Genomic DNA, 19,853 nt, shown 5'->3' with positions numbered 1-19,853 from the left:
CTAACAAACTTAACATAAATTTAGCGTTAACGAGTTCAGATATCCTTAAGAAGAAGTTGAACAACCACATCCACTAGTTTTCCACAAGAGATATCACCTACGTTCATAATAATAGTTGTAGACATTCATTTTCACTCTCCAATTATATAGTTTTTTTTATATATTTTAATAAATCCCGAACCTATTGTTATAAAAATATTCAAACACGACCTCATTGCACTGATTATTAAATTAGACAAGTAATTATTTAAGGAATCATTGTCATGTCAATTTGACTCAAAATATTTAATTTTAATTTTTAAATTGATAATATATTAAAATTTAAAAATTTAATCTATATTAATATATTTTGAGTCTATACATCAAACTATTGTTTTGGAGAAATTTCTGTATTGATCATAGTTCGAAAAAAAATATTAAAAAAAAATAATAAATTGACCCGACGAAGAAAAGAAGTGCTCAAGTTCTTCAACAAACTTCCTAACAATTCGATCAGAGCAGTTTGAAAATTTTGATTTAGTAAAAGCGAAATTTTCTTTCTTGTTTTTACTCTAAATTCGACGCGGTCAAGGACTATGAAAACCTATAAGAATGTATTATTTGAATGGGAAATGATATAGGGAACGAATTGGAGGAACGAAATGGGGAGCGAAGCCACCTGGCATGCCACGGAGGAAAGAGAAAAAAATTACATCTCCTCTTTAGCAAACTCTCATATCATTTCCCGCTAATCAAACAAAACCCTCCTTATTCTTCTTCTTCCATTTTCTTCACCCTCGGCACGCTGTTTATCATCTTCTCCTTCCATTCTTTAGATTCGTCTTCATCCGCGCCGTTTAGCTTCTTCTCCTTATATTCTTTAGATTCGTCTCATCCTCGTCGTTTAACTTCTTACTGTTCTTTGCGTCTTTATCCTCGTCGTTTAATTCTTACTGTTCTTGCGTCTTCATCCTCGTCGTCCTTCCGTTCTTTAGTTTCGCCTTCATCCTCGTCGTCTTCTCCTTGCGTTTTGTTTAGATTCGTCTTCGTCACTGTCCGACTGTCCGATTAGCTTCTTCTTCTAATGGTATATCTTCTCTGCCATCATAGCTTACTTTTTTCTTTGTTGTATTGTTCTTCTGTTTGTTTCTTGGATTCACGTTTTTCTGTCGTTATGTGATTGTTATGTGTAGGAACCAATATGTAGCTCGAACCTGTATAAAATTGTTAATATTTTTGTTATTTTCCAGAACCTGTATAAACTGTTATTATTTTTGTTGGCTTGTGTTGTCCTCTGTTTTTTTCTATGTTGTCTCGTGTCTTAAACTATGATGTCCCGTGTCTTTAAACTATGTTGTCCCGTGTAAATATTGAAGTTGCTCTAAATGTTAATATTCTGATGTCATTTGTGTTATTGTAATATGTTGTTCTGTATTTTAAACTATATTTTTTTTCGTTTTTAATGCGTTTATCCAATATGTTTTCCTGCATTTTATTAAATATGTTGTCATGTATTACTGTAATATGTTGTTCATGTGTTGTCATGTATTCTTTGTGCTGATTTCTCTTTTTATCTTATGTAACCCTAGAAATAAGGTTAGTGTCAACAATTATTTCGTCCTATGTCCAATACCATGTTGTCCCGTGTATTACATCATGTTGTCCCATGTATTACACTATGTTATCCTATGTATTACACTATCTGTCTTATGTATTACATATCTTGTCATATTTTTTACACATGTTTTAATACTTCATTTGTTATTTTGTTTTAGGATACTACCGCAACAAGTAATCCTTCTCTAATATCAACGCAAGAGGAATGGAATCAACACTTCACCGCCCATCCAGTCTCGACTCAACTATCATTTACTTCATTGTTGTCGGGTCAATTACATCATGTATCTGATTATATGTTTCCCAAAGATAATTCATGTGGGGACAACATCAGAAGATAACTTTGCTTAATAATATGTTTCCCAATGATAACTTTGTTTTGGATAATATATTTATCGTTTTAATTGTTTTTTAACTTCGATTTAATTGAAAAATAAAACGATTACAGAAATGTTATATTCATTACTTTATGAATGAAATTTAATAAATCATTATTTTACATTTAGAAAGAAAAGAAGAAACCAGGTTCTAGAAATAGCGTTAGTGTAAAAAAATTATAACGGTTCTAGAAACCAATACTATGTTGTTATGTTGTCTCATATTCATAACGGTGTTGTCCTGTGTCTTATACTATGTTGTCCTGTATTTTGTACTATGGTGTCCTGTGTTTATTATTATGTTGTCCTGAGTACATAAATGTTATATTTCTACAACATATACTGCTACTTTGAAATGAAATGTTTCTTATTTTGAAATGAAATGATATACTGCAAAATATGTCCAAAATCATCATGTATGTATTCATTCACCATTTAACTACTACTTTTAATCATAATAATAATAAAACTGAACTCCGGTAGGACTCTTGCTGCCTCTGTCCGTGTCTGGCTCAAGAGCACAATAACGACAACAACTAGGATCATCAACTTTGACATACCATTCTTAAGAGATCAGCTAACAATACTATTCAATTATAAATATAAACCATTACATTGAATTGAATTAACCCTTCTTAGATAATATAATAATAGTTTTGGATTGAAGAGAAAGATGGTGATCAACTAACAATACTATTCAAAAGTAAATATTTTAATTATACTAACATAAAACCATACATTACTGTTTCGGATAATTTGGTTTTGTACAACTTTCTGGTCTTGTATTTTAAGTTCATCCGATAAATGTTAGAATCGGATTGTAGAATCCTCGATAGGTATTGGATTCGTAGACAATGAATATTCTTGCTCGCATTTGCTCGGGTTATGCCACAAGTCCACTTAGGATCTCCCTTGTATGTCTCCATGTGCAGCATACAGAATACTCCACAATCCTTATAGTTCCCTGCGTCTTGCCATGTCATTTTCAATAGCCTAAAAACACATGACAACATAGTCTAACACACAGGACAACATAGTCTAACACACAGGACAACATAGTCTAACACACAAGACAACACAATATTAACAATTTAAGTTTAATATTTATCAACTGTCTTTCTTCCTGTCTTATTTCATAACAGCTGCTTTAATCATAAACTCTATTATCTTCTCCATTTTCTAATATCACTCACCTAAATTTCAAAGATTTAATCATATACCTCTACTTCACAAACAAACAGTTAATCATTTCCTAATACCTCTGCTTCATAAAATGATATAGATATATCGACAGTTAATCATATACCATAAAATAAAGAACTGATTCAATAAAGATTAAACAAGAGGAGACAGTTAACGCTGCAATAGATCCACAATGAACAGGGGACACAGTAAATGAAAATAGTGCAACAATGATAACTTACCTTTCATCTCTATCTGAAGTTAACACTGCATCTCTATCTGGCTTTTTCCTTTTACCTAAATTGTTTTTGTTCTTCTCTGTCATTGTTTGAGCGGATTCCATTTGAGCGGATATTTAGGGTTAGAGTTTGAGCGGACACTTAGGCTAGGGTTTTAAACGGATTTGAGAGTGGGTTTGAGCGGAAATGGTAGTGAGTTTAGCGGAGATAGAATGAAGATTGAAGAGAAGGTTGTTAATTAGAAATGAGAGTGATTTTTAGCGGAGGAAGATAGATTGAAGATTGATCAGAAATCGGAGTGAGTTTTTGAAGAGAGGGTTATTTAGAGAATTTTGAGCGTTTTCAGATTGAAGAAAGAGAATGGTTGAGAGGAAATGAGAGGTATTATCCTACGTGGAAAAAGAAAATAAATTAATTAAAATTTGACCTACCTGGCATGCCAGGTGGCTTCGCTCCCCATTTCGTTCCCCCACATTCGCTTCTTGTATCATCCCTCTATTTGAATTTACCAACGAATTTAACCAATCACCAACTCATAATTCGCCAGTAAGGATCAAACGCAATCAGGTAAAAAATGAGTAAAATCAAAATTTCATGTGCTGATGTTGGAGTTTTAACCTATTTTTTACAATAAAACGACCTCTCAAACTTCATTCTTCTCTATTTTTTATTTTTCTAAGCCAAAACCCAAGAATTGTCTTCATTGTACCTTAATTAGGTCACTTTGCTTGAAAACTCTACCGTATTCTCTAAAGGTTACCTTTAATTACTGTAATGATCCTTATTTTGTAATTCATCCATTGAATTTCATTTTTTTTAATAAAACTGTAATTGTTTGGATTTCTTGGATTGTATGTTGTTTAATTGTTGAATTGTTATAATATTGTTGAATTAAGTATATTTAGATTTCTATCTTTTTCAATTATTAAATTCAATGTAGATCAAACACTCACAAATTCGCATGAAAGGATTGAATTTAATAAATTGTGTTCTTGATTTGTAATTTAAAGAAAAATTCTATAAAGATGTTTAATGTTGTATGACTAAAATAATTGTAATATTTTTAGCATCTTTTGGTTTGATTAAAAAATAAATATGATTTTTTTTAAAGGATTGGATGATTCTCTTCAATGATTATGATTGATTAATGTTGTTATTTAATATTTAACTATATTATTGTTGGTGTAGAAATAAAATAGAAGTTTGAGTCCAAAAATAATTTCTTTCGGTTTGTTCTTCGCTATTATGGTTGAGTGTTCTTGGCTAGGAGGTGACCGAATAACTAACTTTCTGATCGTGTTTTGAGGATCGATCGAGGAGCCTACTGAGAAAATCAATCAACACCCTAGTCGACCGTGCGTATGACCAAGAAAATTCCTAGCCAGCCTCATGGCCGACCGAGAAATTGGGTCGTCCCTCCATGTTGTCGATCGACGTCCGACCGCATTTTGTTGGCCACCGATTGAGAGCTCGACCATGTTTTTTCTGCATACGACCGATGGCCTCTTTTGTACCCGACTGAGAGCTCATACGCCTACGACCGAGGATTTGAGCCACTTTCTAGCCTTGGTTTAGACTCGGCCAAACCAATCCAATTTAGTTTATTTTTTGTGGCTTATTTGTTTTTGTTTGCTTTGTGTTAGTTTGTGTTTCATGCTCTAACTAATTTCTAAAAAACACCAAAACATAAAAATAAAAATAACTTTTCCTCCAGTTTGCATGATAATATCTTTCAAACCACTTGACTAAAAAATTTAAAATCGATATACTTGAAAGTTGAAATCATGGAGATATTTTACATATAACCATCAATTTTTATAAATTTTCTAAAACACTTAGAATTAATGATTATTTTGAGATGTAATGAATGTGAGGTTTTGTCTAATATTTTCTCTCTTTTGTAGGGTATTATTTACTTGTATATATTCATTCTTATATTTTCTTTGCTTTTATATGTTTATTTGTATGCTTGTATATACTTTGTAAACAAAAATCAAATGATTCACCTATTAAATAAGAAAAAATTGAAAAACTAAAATATAAAGTGTACAAATAAATTTCTAAAGTCTAAAATTATTGTTGTAAAAATCTTTGGGACTGAGACATAACACTTTTAACCCTTTTTCCACATGTAACAAAGCACAAACTCATAAAGAAATATCTAATTATGGCGTGCATACGCCAAAATTAATTTCCTAATTTTAAATAATTAGGTGGTGACTCTCTAGTCATGAGGTTTATTCTTAATTAAAAAAGAATTAAAAGACCTATGTCAATTCCCAATCTCAGATTTGATTCAAATGGAATGTTAGAGTATATCTTTTATCGCCTTACTTTTTCGATATCACCTTAAAAAATAAATTTCTCACATGAAATAAAAATAAAAAGAAGATTAAATGGTATAAAATCTAGAGCTAAGCTAAATGTTCTGACACTATATCAAATATCGTCCCAAAAGTTGATCAATGAGAAGATTAAATGGTATAAAATCTAGAGCTAAACTAAACGTTCTGACACTATATCAAATATCGTCCCAAAGTTGATGAATGAGTCGCATATCGAAAACTTACATTACCCACAAAAATACTTCTACATAATATAGATGTCTCTCCAAACATTAAAACTAGCTGGTCAGGTCTAGTTTTGGTGAACCATTAAGACCTTATTTCCATACTTGCATCGGATCATATTAGTCCACAAACAGTTAAGCTCCGAAAATAATTTATTGCACCATTTTGACAAAGAGTGTTATTAATTGAATAATCCTTAATTCACAAGCATGAATCTCTCAACCTTAGACCAACTCATCAATTGACAAAAGGAGGAGTCGAAGGATCCCAACAAAAATTTCACATAATTTTTCCATTTTTTTTCCATTTTTACGGCAACACTCTTAGGAATAAAAAAACAAAATATCACAAAAGTGGGTAAAGAAGCCAATGCACTCTTGATGAATACCAATCGACTCCATGTTTTAAAATCATATTATTTTTCCAAATAAGTAAATTCCTCTTCATTTTAGAGATTATCGAGTCTTAAGAGGCTTTGGAATGGACTTTAACACTAGCCATACCAAGATAAGTAGACAAATATTCAAATACTGAAGCTCATAATATTTGCAAAAGATGTTTTCCTTCAAGTGAAATAATGTCTGAGAAGAAAATATTAGAATTACTAATATTGATCCATAGTCTAGAGCATGCTTTTAACAACTATATAATATCACACATATGCTTGATATTTTTGTGTGTGGCATGTATAATGCACAATGTATCGTCAATGAAGATCAAATTAGATAGGGAAAAAGGAGACATCCTTGCCTCACTATCTACTCCTCTGTTGAGAGCAACTTAATCGTGAACTTTAATATTTTAGAAAGTGCTTTTATGCAATGACGAACAATAATAGAGATAACGAGTCACCTTGTTTAATACCCTTTAAACTATCAAAAAATCCTTTTAGGATTTTCATTCACAATCATAAAGAACTTGACTGTCAAAACATAGAATTTAATCCAACCAATCCACTTATCCCCATTTTCATTCTACTCATGACATCAAATAAAGTTTCTTAATTCACATGATCATATGTTTTTTCGATATCTAACTTAATAAGCACACACAACCTCCTTGTAGTTTGTCAAGTCAATGCATTTATTTGTGACAAGTGTTGCATAAAAATATTGTCGACTCTTGATAAAAGTCATATGATTAGCCGGAATTACTGGTTTAAGTATCCCACACAACTTGTTCTCTAGTCATATGACATAATCTTATAAAACAACGATACAAGACTAATCGGTATAAAGTTCTTTATATTAATGGTTTCGGGAGCCTTGCAAATTAGATAAACTAACGCTGAGTTCTAATTTTGTCGAAAGAAGAGAATAAGAAAAAAAAAATACTCAAACGCTTTTCATGATATCAGATTTAAGGAACTGTCACATTTTAAAAAAAATGCCAATATAAAACCATCGTTTCTCTAAAGCCTTATCACTACCACATCTCATGGTTACTGCTTCTACTTCCTCAAGTGTGAAACAAGCTTCTAAAACACCCTTATGCTACTCATTGATACCATCAAAAGACACACTATCCAATTTTGGTATGACCGTGCATGATTTTTTGAACAAATCCTTGTGGAATTGCACGGTATTATCCGAAATCAACTAGTTCACAGTCGTTAAGAACACCTTGAACCAAAATCAAGTTAATCGCATTGTTTCTCGCTTGCATCTTTGATATTCTGGGAATTATTTTTGAATTCCTATCCCCACTCTCAACCAAATAGCCATACAACGTTGTCTCGATCCGATCTCCTCTTCCTTACAAATATCAAGAAGGTTAGTCACCAAATAAATACAAGAATTGACTTTCAAAGTCGAAAGATCTCGAATCTCTTCCGCCCCATCAATATCATTAATCCTACTACATAATTTATCGACCTTTGCACAAAAAATTGCACGCTCTCCCATGTGCCAACTTTTCAAGAGCTTTCTCAAGTTTCTCTAATTTGCAAAAAGATTCAACGATTGTGAACATGAGGGCTCCCGATTTCCCCACCACTCTTACATTCGCGATAAAAAGTTGATTGTGTCTCAAACATGAAGGGACGATACACCATTGCCACCTATCTAAGTTCAAGCATGATAGACCGATGATCTGAACAACTCCAAGGAATGACATTCTGTAAAATACTCGTCACTCCTTGAAAAATCGGTTCACTAATGAGAAATATGTCAATGTAGGACTAAACCAACATGCCTCTTCCATTGCTTTTTTAAACGTATATTGTCCTCATTCTAGTGTCGAATCAACAAACTTGAGATTATCGATAGTCTCGAACAAATCACTTATTATGCTAGTAAGTCTTCTAACTCTAGTTCTTTGAGACATATCCCTCACCTCGTTCATATCACCCAAAAAATGATTGACTTGTCCCATAAACTTACCACTCTTGACAATTTGTTTAAAAACTCTGATTTCTGATTTTGGAGCACCAACTCATATACAGTTGATATCACTCAACGAAAATTGTCACACATATTCACTAGTTGCACACTAATAGAAAATCTTCCCACTTAACATCCAACTTATCGAACAAATCGTCGTTCAAACAACCAAAATTATGTCTGACACCCTGATAGAGTCAATAGCCTCACAATCACACAATTTACGGTTACATATATCCATAACAATTCACTAATCCATATGACAAATTTCCGTCTCACAAAATTAATAGATCCCACCCACTACACATAAATTCTGCAATAGATATAAGGAGTCACGTTTTTACGCTATCATTGATCCCACAAATATTCTATATTAATATTTTCCCAATAATCTAAATTTTAAGCGGAGTATATTCGATTCGTCTTTGATGTACGTTTTCCTAACTTTAGAACCCTAGAAAGAAGGTCGTCTATCTTTTTCATCTGACTACTTTGATCATTGTTTGTCAAATAGGAGATTCTAGGAATTCGGTCCACAGTTCTGACTCTTCAGTAAAAATCTCTCTTAAATGTGATTTATTTTTCATTCGATGTCATGAGTCGAAAATGTCTCACCTACCTTTGACATTTGTGTCGTAATCTTTATTTGATTTAATCGGCTCTTCCTTAACCTCTCGCATTCCCGTGGTTTCAAGATAAAGAGATCAAATTCACACAATTACATTAATCGCTTCGCACAACATTAATTGCTTTGCACATGGAGTTGGCATTATAAAGATTATTATGAGAAAGTAAATTAACATTTAAATTTAAATGTCAGTTGAGATAAATTTCATTTCAATATTCTCTTATTGGACATTCCTTCCATATATTAGATGAGTAGTCTTGATATTATCCATCACACACTTATTACTTATATTTTTTTTCTTCTATTGTGGATTGTTTAATAAAAGGTTGTCAATAGTGTGGCCCCTTTGTATTTGAAACCGGTCAAAATTTAGACACCTACTTAATGAGTTTCACCAAAGGTTGAAGGGTGTGAAAACACAATGACAAAAAAATAAAAATATTATAACATTGCGACAAGAACATATCAATTAAAACACCACAAATGTGACATCAAGATGGTCCAAAATGTCCTTGAAGAGATGTCATGAAAAAATCAATCAAGCTATCAACTAAGGAGATAAGAATAGAGCTCATGATGAGACATTGTAAAAATATACAACCCAAAAAAACTTTAATCTTATTAGTCCTTAACTATGTTAAACATTGATCTTTTAATTATTAATAAAGGTATGAACCCTAATTAATTAAAATTAGTTAGACCATTTGGCAAGCATATATTTAAGGTTGATTACGGTGAAAGTGATAGAGGGGGCTATACATACATAGGGTAGGAGATAGGGGACCAACGGCCCTACGGAACGGTCAAACACAATAATGCCGACTTCACGTGCGGTGTTCGTCAGCATTGCAAAACGATGCTTCTATTGCGCCGTTTTCATCGATGTTAATTTAATTTACCTTATGCCTTGTTGGAAGAATTGTTTTTTATTTTTATTTTTGATCTCGTTCAGTTTAAATTATTTGAATAACACAAATTTAAAAAATATCTTCTTACTCTTATTTTTTACTTCACATCACTCAATTTATTAATAAAAATATTAAAATATTATTTATTTTAAATTATTATTATTTATTTTTTCATTATTATTAATAGTCTTCAAGTCTTATTACCTAAAAATATCCCCAATACTCAAAATCACTGACAATAATTATTTTTTAAATAATCTCAAATTTTTTAAATAACACTTATCCGGAAGGGCTTGTTCGGATGGAGTTATTGTTATAACCTGAGTTATTTAAAAATAATAATTGTTAGTGATTTTGAGGATATATAAAATATTTTGATAAAAATAATCAAAAGGTTATAATGATAAAATAAAAAATAATAATTTAAAAATATAGTATTTTAATATTTTATTTAATGGATTGAGTGAGGTAATAAATTTGAAAAATTAAAAATATTTTTTAAATTTAGGTTATTTAAATAATTCAAACAAAAAAGGCCTTAGATTTTTTTTCCAACCACCCTTTTATCTATCATTTATTCAATTTTTTTATTTATTAAAATATTAAAATTATACTTTATTAAATTAAAAAAGAGTGATAAGAGGAACAAATTTAGGAAGAAAAAGAAGAAGAAGGAGAGTGAATTATATGTTACCACATCACTGGGTGAAAAAAGGATAAAATATGAGAGAGGTAGAAAATATATTATTTTTTTAAAAAACTATTAAGTAAATGTCATTTTTTCTCAAATTCTTCTTTCAATCATTTCTCTATATTAAAATATAATTATATTTTAATATTTTAACCTAAAAAATTAAACAAAGTATTTTAAGAAAAATAATCTGAAATATTTTTTTAAAACCATTCTCTCAAACAAGATATTGTTTAATCTTGAATTTGTTAATGATTTTTTAAATTTGAAAATAAAAAAATATTAAGGTTTGGAAGGGAGAGAGAAAGAGAGGAAAACATGCCCCAAAACAAACAGCAAATTAATTAGTGCCAACGGTTGGGTGAGTTGGATCACGTGAAGTGGGAAGCTGTCGCCGTTTCATCCACGCTTTCTCTCTTTCTCTCTCACACACTCACACACACACATCACAACCCAGTTCATTATCTCGTATCGTCGTCTCGCGATATATACCAATTTCTTAATTAATATTTATTTCTCCACATATATAATAATCATTCAATTATATATTTATAATAATTAAAAATATACTCTAGTCATATTTATATATAGAATTATTTAAATATTTATATATAGAATTTCTTATATTCATATTTAAATGAAAATATTAATTATTTAATATATAGAATTAGATATCTAAAACTTATCATCTAAATATAAATCTTGCTATTAGTTAGATTTTAATTTATTAAAAAAATCAATTTTAATCCACCGTCACCCTAATTATCCTCTTTAAATTTATTTAATGCACATTTTTCTAAAACAACCAATATATTATAAAAAAATAAAGTTGATAGTAATTTAATCACAACTAAATTAAGCATGCAAAAACAAAAAAAATCAATGAAACACATATTAACAAATGTAAAGTTTCTCAAAAGCCATAGCTACTCAATAGAATTCATATACTTCCTTAAAACAAATCTCAATAAAATATATTCTTTAATTTTATTGATCATGGAAATAATATAATTTTATATTTTTAACAACATGCAAATTGTTTATATAACATTATATTGAAACAAACTCAATAATAAACCAATTTAAAACTAAGGACATGTAGGATGATGATCTCATTTGATTTGTTTATATAGATGATAAAATATAGTTTTAATTTGAAGTATAAGAAGTGAACATTTTGTATTTGATGATGTTAAAAAAATGAATTTAATCAAATTATGTACTTTAATATTTAAAAATTATCACATAAAACACTACTACCACCACCACCAGACAGTCAACACAAGCAATGAATTTGTCACACAATAAGAACAACCCTTTCCCAAAGCTAGCTAATTGGTTGTTCAAAAAGACAGTTTTTCTTCTTAATTAAGTTTCATTGTTTTCAGTAATCCCCACAAACACAATACGTGCGTTGCGGTGCACCATTGTTTTCACCTACACATATATACATCTTATCTCGCAAAACCTGTTTTCAAAGTCAATAACTTATAATACAATAAACTAATAAGTATGTTCATGGGCATGACGCTCAAAGTCAAATGTATGACCTAACTTGCTTACATCGCACTCGTAGAAATTGTGTGAAGATGATGGATGAATGAATGGATTGTCTCGGACCGTGAATATGTTGTTAGGTCGGTGTTTGAAATTGAACATATTTATTTATTCGAAAAAGAAAGTTGCGAAAGGGAAAGTCTTGATTAGCGTGTTGCATATGTTGTGTTTTGTTATTAAATAATTTATTTTGAGTGATCCAAAGTCACACACACGTTAAAGGGGGCATTGTCCGCGCGGCATCACATTCATCATATCATTTATTAGCTTTTTCTATACCACAAACCCAAATAATTCAAACAATTTAATCCTAAACAAATCTCTTATTGAGGAACATGCAAAATAAAGAGACCCAAAAAAAGAAAGAAAAATCTATAATGAATATTGATTTAGTGCTTATAATTAATTCAAATTTTGATGTTTTTACACTTTGTAATATAGTTTTGTTTTGATTAACTTGTGATAACATTTGTCCTAACTTAATCTTCATTGCTATGTTGGCCCACAATAGCTGTCACCTTCATTGGGATGTGATTTAATAATAAAAATTTTAATTGTCAAAAAAATAAAAACTATAATCAATATTTTTTTAAATTGCTATTTCTATGTAAATGACAACTTATAATTATAACTAATTCCTTAAGTCAATGCTAAATTTGTTTATTCTATTTATAAAAAAAAATTGAAGTATAAGATTTTATTTATTTTGGTAGTTTTGGAGAATTAGACTCGATTATTTTACGGATTTTATGTACTTAAAATTTAAATAACACATATAAAAGAAAATAAGCATTTTGTTGATTGACCTGAAATGAAAGATGAGCAATTATAGATGTGAAATATAATTAAATTGTTTCGATTTCAAACGCAAAAAAAAAATCATGATTGTGGGAGTCATGTTATATGTTATGTATATAGAATTGGAGATGAGAATAACTTAGTTCATTCTTTTAATCCTCAAAGGCAAAAGCAATTAGTGTTAAGTAATGCATTTTTTTTAATTAATCTAACAAGAATAATAGAAATATAGTTTTGGGGCTGGGCCGGCCGTAATTGACGCTGGTAAGTAAACTGAAATACTTGGGCTTAAGAACATGATAATAAAAGATCTTGTTTATTCTTTTTAAATTGAGCCTTCATTGTCTGATTAGAACATTGGGCCCAAAACCATTCCACAAGACCTTCCTATGAATTGTAGATGAGAAAAATAATAATTTATTTTGAGACTAATCTTATATTTTTATTTATTTTAAAATGTTTGATTTCGTTTTTAATTTGGAGTAAGGACTAATATTCGCGGGTTAAACATGTAAACGGTAAATATATTCAACTAATTCAACTAGATTATCCATTAAGGATATATAGATGCCAAAGGTAGGTATGCAGTCGGCATACAATTTGGGTTGGAACTGCATTGTCTATACTTTTTAGCATTGAAATCTTCGTCTCATATTATTCAATTGTTTTTGCAAGTATTTCGAGAGTACAACTATAATTATTGCCTTAAAATGTTTAGAGTATGTATCTTAACTAGAGGAGTCGGTGAATTTGTTTATGGAGATTGGATGACTGAATATGGTGGCAAGAATAATAATGTGTTTGTTTGAAGGAAGGATGTTTGAAAGACTACTCTTTGTTTCTTTGTGTAAGGATATGTTTAGTAAAATTTGAGATTATTGTATTTTGTATATTGTTTATGAAAATTGTTGGAATTAGTGTATTTATTTTTTTATGTTTTTTTTATAAAACGGTTATTCATTAAGGAATAAATAATATTACGAAACAAAAAAAATGAAAAATATCTATTACGTGAGGACAATTTCAGTAACGAATGATAACGTCTTATAGGGTCGTTACTGTCTTTTTCTTTTTTTTTTCCAGTGATTTCCTCCCTCTTTCTACACCAAATTCCCTCTCTTGATCCTTACAAATTTAATTTGGGGACAATTCAATGTAAACCAAATATAATTTATGAAACATGTTTGGAGTTTGAACCATTAATGATGAAACATGTATCTCATTTATTTTATTTTATTTTATTTTATTTTTTAAATCAGAATTTATTTTTGAAAAGAATTTATGTGGCTATGTTTGTTATGATGAAATAAAATTATAGAGATGATAGAAGAAAAAGAGAATTTAAAAGAAGAAATAAGAAAAAAAATAGGGTAAACAATTGACTGAAAAAATATAAAATAAAAATATATCTCCTCTATTCCAATTTATTTTCCTTTTCATTCTCACTTCCAATTTCTTTTCACTTTTTTTTTTTTTTGCCACTTAATTCCTTTTCATTCTCTCTTCTATCTCTCAAAATTATTCACATGTTAATCTAATTTATTTATTTTGTAAATTGGGTATCACTTTTCTTTCAAATTAATATTTGTTTATAAAGATAATTTAGGGGTTACTTGATTAAAAGAAATGCAAATGATAAAGGTAGAGAATGAGAATATATATATATAAAAGTGAGATGTTTTTGTTAGCATGATAATCATTAATAGTGTTTAACTGATTAGAAATAATTGTTATTAATTTATAAAATAGTATTAATACCTTATCTTATTTAATTAAAAATATTAAATATTATATAAAATATATGAAATAAAAATTATAAAATATTATATATTAATAATAGACCAAATACACTACAAACTAATTATATTTATCTTTTAAATATAAAATTCTACCCCACATATTATAAGAGATATAATTTTCCTATAACCTCTCTAATAAAATATTTTATATTTAACCCTTATAATTTTTTTATATAAAATTATTATTAACTTTTTTATTTATGAGTTTTTATATTTTATTTTATTATTAATATATAATATTATAATTAATTATATATATAATTTATATTATTATTAAAAAATGATTTTATTAAAATTATTATTATTAATATTTTATTTCAAATAATCTCTTTATATTATTTGAATCCAAAACATCATCCCTAACTTAAATTTTATTATTTTTAGATTTGAACCATGATATCATTCCTAACTTTAAGTAAATTTTATATTTAAATTTAAGATTTGGACATATCATCAAATAAAAAATTTTAGTTTGCATCTTCAACCACTTTATTATATCGTTTTATTTTTTTTTATAAATTTAACTAATTATATATATATTTTTTATTAAATATACTGCCTTAAAACGTGGGTTGTCCTATTTCGTAAACTTGTTAAGTTTACTAGAGCCACCGGTATATCTATATAAAACATAAATTTAAAACTTAAATATTTTTTTTTTACCAAAGATTAAGTGTAAAGAAAGAATTGTTCTATTATAAATAATATTTATTTTATCTGAACCACAAAAATCATACCAAACAAAAATAAAGTCATTACCGAATTTTAGATATCCTTATCTATTATCACTTAAACTATAATCTTATCAATAATTCTAAAATACAAAGAAAACATAGCCAGTGATAAAGACCCACTTAAATTTAATATATATATATATATATATATATATATATATATATATATATATATATATATTAGAAAAAAAGTATTATATTGTTGTGTCATATTTATCTAAATAGCCACGTGTCATCTAGACAAGTAAAAAAAGTTTTAATCCAAAATATCAGAGGAGATCAAACTTCCAAACCAATGTACCATTGTTATTTTTTTTTTATTCATTTTTGTTATTTCGTTTGGATAAATATGATATCATTAAAAAATGTTTTAACCTAATGGATAAATACAATCTATTATATTAAAAAAAAAGATAAAAGTTGAGACCAAAACAAAAACGCGTCATCCAAATGAGGTACAATGGACCCCACATATTATAGCTTTGATTATTGGGATCACGTGAGATTATGAAAAAGATATGAGCAATACAATTTAAATTTAAATGTAATTAATTTAACTCAATCAATCAACCAACCAGCGGCCCCTAGTTTCTTCAACTCTTAAAATTTTTTTTTTCTTTCTTTTTGTCCTACACGGAAATAGTCTTTATCATATTATACTTCACAATCTTTTTCTAATGTTTATAAAGTTTTACTAACTTATTTGATAAAAATATTAATATTAGTAAATAAAAAATATATATTTTTGATTAATTTAAATAATAAAGAGATATACTAAGAGATTATGAATTATTTGACTCTAAATTCTTTCTATCTTTTTTATGTTGAATTATTTTATACTTTTAGTGAGTTTATTTTTAAATATTGTTTAATTAAAAATAAATTTAAATGAATTTAACTCGCTGTGTTATTTCATTTCCACTCTTTGCATTCATTCATCTGTAGCTTCAAATCCAGCAAGTTGTTCCGTTCAAGAGCTTGTGAAGATTTGTAAAGAATAAAAACATATTTTAATCTCTCACAGCATTAATATCGAATTGAAAGTAAAAAGTTGTCAAATATTCTCAGACTCCCGTCTCTATAGTTAACATTAATCCTAACAATATATCATTGGGTACTAAAACTCGTTTTAAAGTCTCACAAGACTCGATCATCATTAAAATGTAAAGTAAATTATCAATTTGGAAAAGAAAAATTATCTCGAAAGGGGGTCGTTTGATTATCATCAAGAGTGTTTTGGCCTCTATGTCCACCTATATAATGTCTATATTTGTTTTTTCCAAGAGTGTGACAGTGAAAATGAAGATAATTATGTGTAAATTCCTTAAAGGATCGTATAATTCCTCATTCAGTAATTTGGTCAGTTGAGATAATGTCAAGCGGTACAAGGATTAGGGGAGTTTGGGTATCTAAGATCTTGTTTCTCTTAATATAGTCATTCTCTCAAATGGTGTAGTAGATTTGCATATAAACCAGATAGTCTTTGGGTATCGTTGATAAGAAGTAATATGGTCGGGATTGGTCTGGATGGTTCACAAAAAAATCAAATCACTATGCGGTCTGTAACATTTGGAGTGGAATATATTCTTTGTGGAAGAATTACTACGAGCAATCCAGATTCATTGTGGGGGACGGGGCCTCGATTAACTTCTAGGATGATGTCTGGTGTGGAGTTAAGTGTTTTGATGTGACATTTCATAAGCTTGCCTCCATTGTCATTTATAGGAATACCACTATTAAGGATATGTTTGATCCTTGGACTAGCGCTTTTGCTAATCGTATAAGATGCACAAATGAGGTTGAACACCATGGAGAGCTCATCTCATGGTGGTGCATAAGGAGGTTAAAACGACCATAGTAATATTATGCGATGACAAGAAATTGATTTTTTTCATGTGAAATATTGTTATAGTTTGTACGTTGAGTTGTCTCCGTACGATTACCGTTGGGAGAAAATGTTGAAATCCAAGATTCCTTCTAAAATATTATTTTTTGGTTAGAGTGTTATTCATGGTAGGATTTTGACGGACGACATAGTATGAAAAATGTTATATTATGATTAATCATTGTCGAATGTACCTTATCTATGTTGAATCACCATCTCACATTCTTCTGCATTGTCGTGGGGTGACGAATATTTATAGTCTTTTTTAAGCATTAATAGAATTTAGTTGGTGATGCTTGAGTCTCTCGATAGTTGTTGAAAAGTCTAGATTAATGCAACATATATGGTGGGTCTAAATTTTTAGATTATTATTTCTATTATCTTTTGGTGAACTATTTAGTTTAAAAGAAATCATCGTATTTTCAGTGATTGTATTCAACCAACTCGTATAATCCATGACATTATTATGACATTATCTGAAATTCGTTCGGTAAAATCCGTGAGTCGGTTGGGGAGCTCATCTCCTTTCTTGAAGACCTTCGTGCACGTTAATTTTTTATACGGTATTTTTTTTCTATCTTATTGTTTTTTAATTTTTTTTTTGAAGTAATAATTTGTTTTGTTGTGTTTAAACCATTCCTATTTTATTTTTTATTTTTTTTCATTGACAATTTTTAAAAAGTAAATATTTTTAAATTACTAAAATAAATAAATATAAAAACACACTAAGTTAGTTAAGAATAATTTTGAACCCACATAAGTCATTTTTATTTAAAACAATTTAATTTATAGACCTACATTAAAAAAAATAAAAATATATATATATATATATATATATATATATATATATATATATATATATAGAGAGAGAGAGAGAAAGTTGTAATGAGTTAGTATGTTATTTTCTCACCTAACTTTAGAACAAAAGTAACCCATAATTCAACAAGAGTTCATTCAACAATTAAACTTTAAGCTTTCTCCAAATCCCAAACAAGATAAAGACAAAACAATAATACAAGGAATTACATAACGAGACGAAATTACCAGAATGCCACCAACACACAAACTTATGAACAATCAATCCTTTACAAAATTCAGAAACTAGAGGATCGATCAATCAATCGAAATATTATAAATAATAATTAATCTAGATTAATTAATTAATTAATTGATTAAGGAAGGGTTATAAATTATAGTTAAAAGATGATTTTAATTTAATCTTCAAAACCAGTGTGTTTCCAAATGGCATCTCTAACCCTACTCAAGTCTCTTCCTTTGAGAGTCCTTCCGATTCCTTCGTGAACGGACAAAGACGCCACTCTCGTTCTCGCCAAGTACTCGTGAGGAGCAAGACCCATGATCCCTTCATCTTCATCGTCATCGTCGAAGTTTTCTTCTGCCGTTTTCTTCGTCTTTCCCCAGTCTCTCGCCGGAATGTTCACCGGCAAAGATCTTCCTGCAGTATCCGACGTCGAAGTCTTCTTTTGAAATGGTTTCTTGATCGCCGGACGACGAGTACTTGAGGTGGGCGGAGTTGATTTCTTGGCCTGATCCGATGATGTGGTATAAGTGTGTGTCGGATTAATCCAGACATTATCGGAATCGTCAAAGTCGAATTGGGTGTCGGGAGAATGGTAGTGATAACTCATGTTTCTCAAGTCTTGTTTATGGTTTGTCTTTCTTACCTTTATAGAGAGATCAGTTGAATACGTAATGGATAAGATTTGTATAACGCTATTAATTTATTACAAGAGAGATGATTGATGATTGATTTGATTATTCGACAGTTTCTTTGGATCAATTGCTTTCTTATTTTCCTTATATTATTATTATTATTTTTTTTTTAAATTTCATAAATATAACACCCACACTACACCACCAATCATGTATATATCATTTATATAAAACTTATATAAAACATTTTGATATTGTGTTTTTTTATCTTATCTAAAACTTTTTTTTTCTAACTATCACTCCATCTATCTTATTAATCATTTTATTTATCAAAATATCATATATTTAATATATTAACTTTCATATTTTTATCTCATTTATTTAGAAAGTAAATAGTTATTAAACTTTACAAATTTGTTTTTTTTTTAAATATCAATATATAATGAATATAAAGTAATTTGAAAAAGACGCGTAGCTCAAACCAGAGTTGTTCCTATTAGACCAAATTTCACATATTAGATTATCACCTAGAACGACATAAAAAAAATATAGGCACAAAGAGTTAAGCACCCGTAAACACATTTAACCACGAGCAGAACTTGTCGTCTTATGGGTTCGAACCCAGCACCTCTCAAGCAGCTGTGATATCCATCATTGTTGTCGATAGGATAGAAAAGGGATTAAAACGACATAAATGAAACTAGAAGTAATGACATTAAGATATAATACTAGTTTTTTACGCTAAAAAAATTATGTGATTGATAAAAGTAAGAGAAAAATAATGTTGAATTAGGTTAAAATTATTTAAAAATTATCAACTAACAAGATTTATCT

The 19,853-nt window shown here is 29.0% G+C and overlaps 1 protein-coding gene across 1 annotated transcript; it reads right to left on the bottom strand.

Annotated features, from left to right (window-relative positions):
* Positions 1-18,559: 18,559 nt before the first annotated feature.
* On the bottom strand, positions 18,560-19,007 carry LOC124915205. The gene has a single exon (XM_047455884.1). It carries the CDS (start codon positions 18,992-18,994, stop codon positions 18,560-18,562), a length of 435 nt encoding a protein of 144 aa, XP_047311840.1. The 5' UTR covers positions 18,995-19,007.
* Between the last annotated feature and the right edge of the window lie 846 nt (positions 19,008-19,853).

Source organism: Impatiens glandulifera, chromosome 1 (assembly GCF_907164915.1).
Source record: "Impatiens glandulifera chromosome 1, dImpGla2.1, whole genome shotgun sequence".
Classification (NCBI taxonomy): Eukaryota; Viridiplantae; Streptophyta; class Magnoliopsida; order Ericales; family Balsaminaceae; genus Impatiens; species Impatiens glandulifera.
Note: the sequence above shows the minus strand (reverse complement) of the source record. Positions and strands in the feature narration are given on the sequence as shown.

Bases quoted from the DNA above. Each gene is read 5' to 3' on its own strand.
- LOC124915205 (XM_047455884.1), bottom strand. From the start codon at position 18,994: ATGAGTTATCACTACCATTCTCCCGACACCCAATTCGACTTTGACGAT.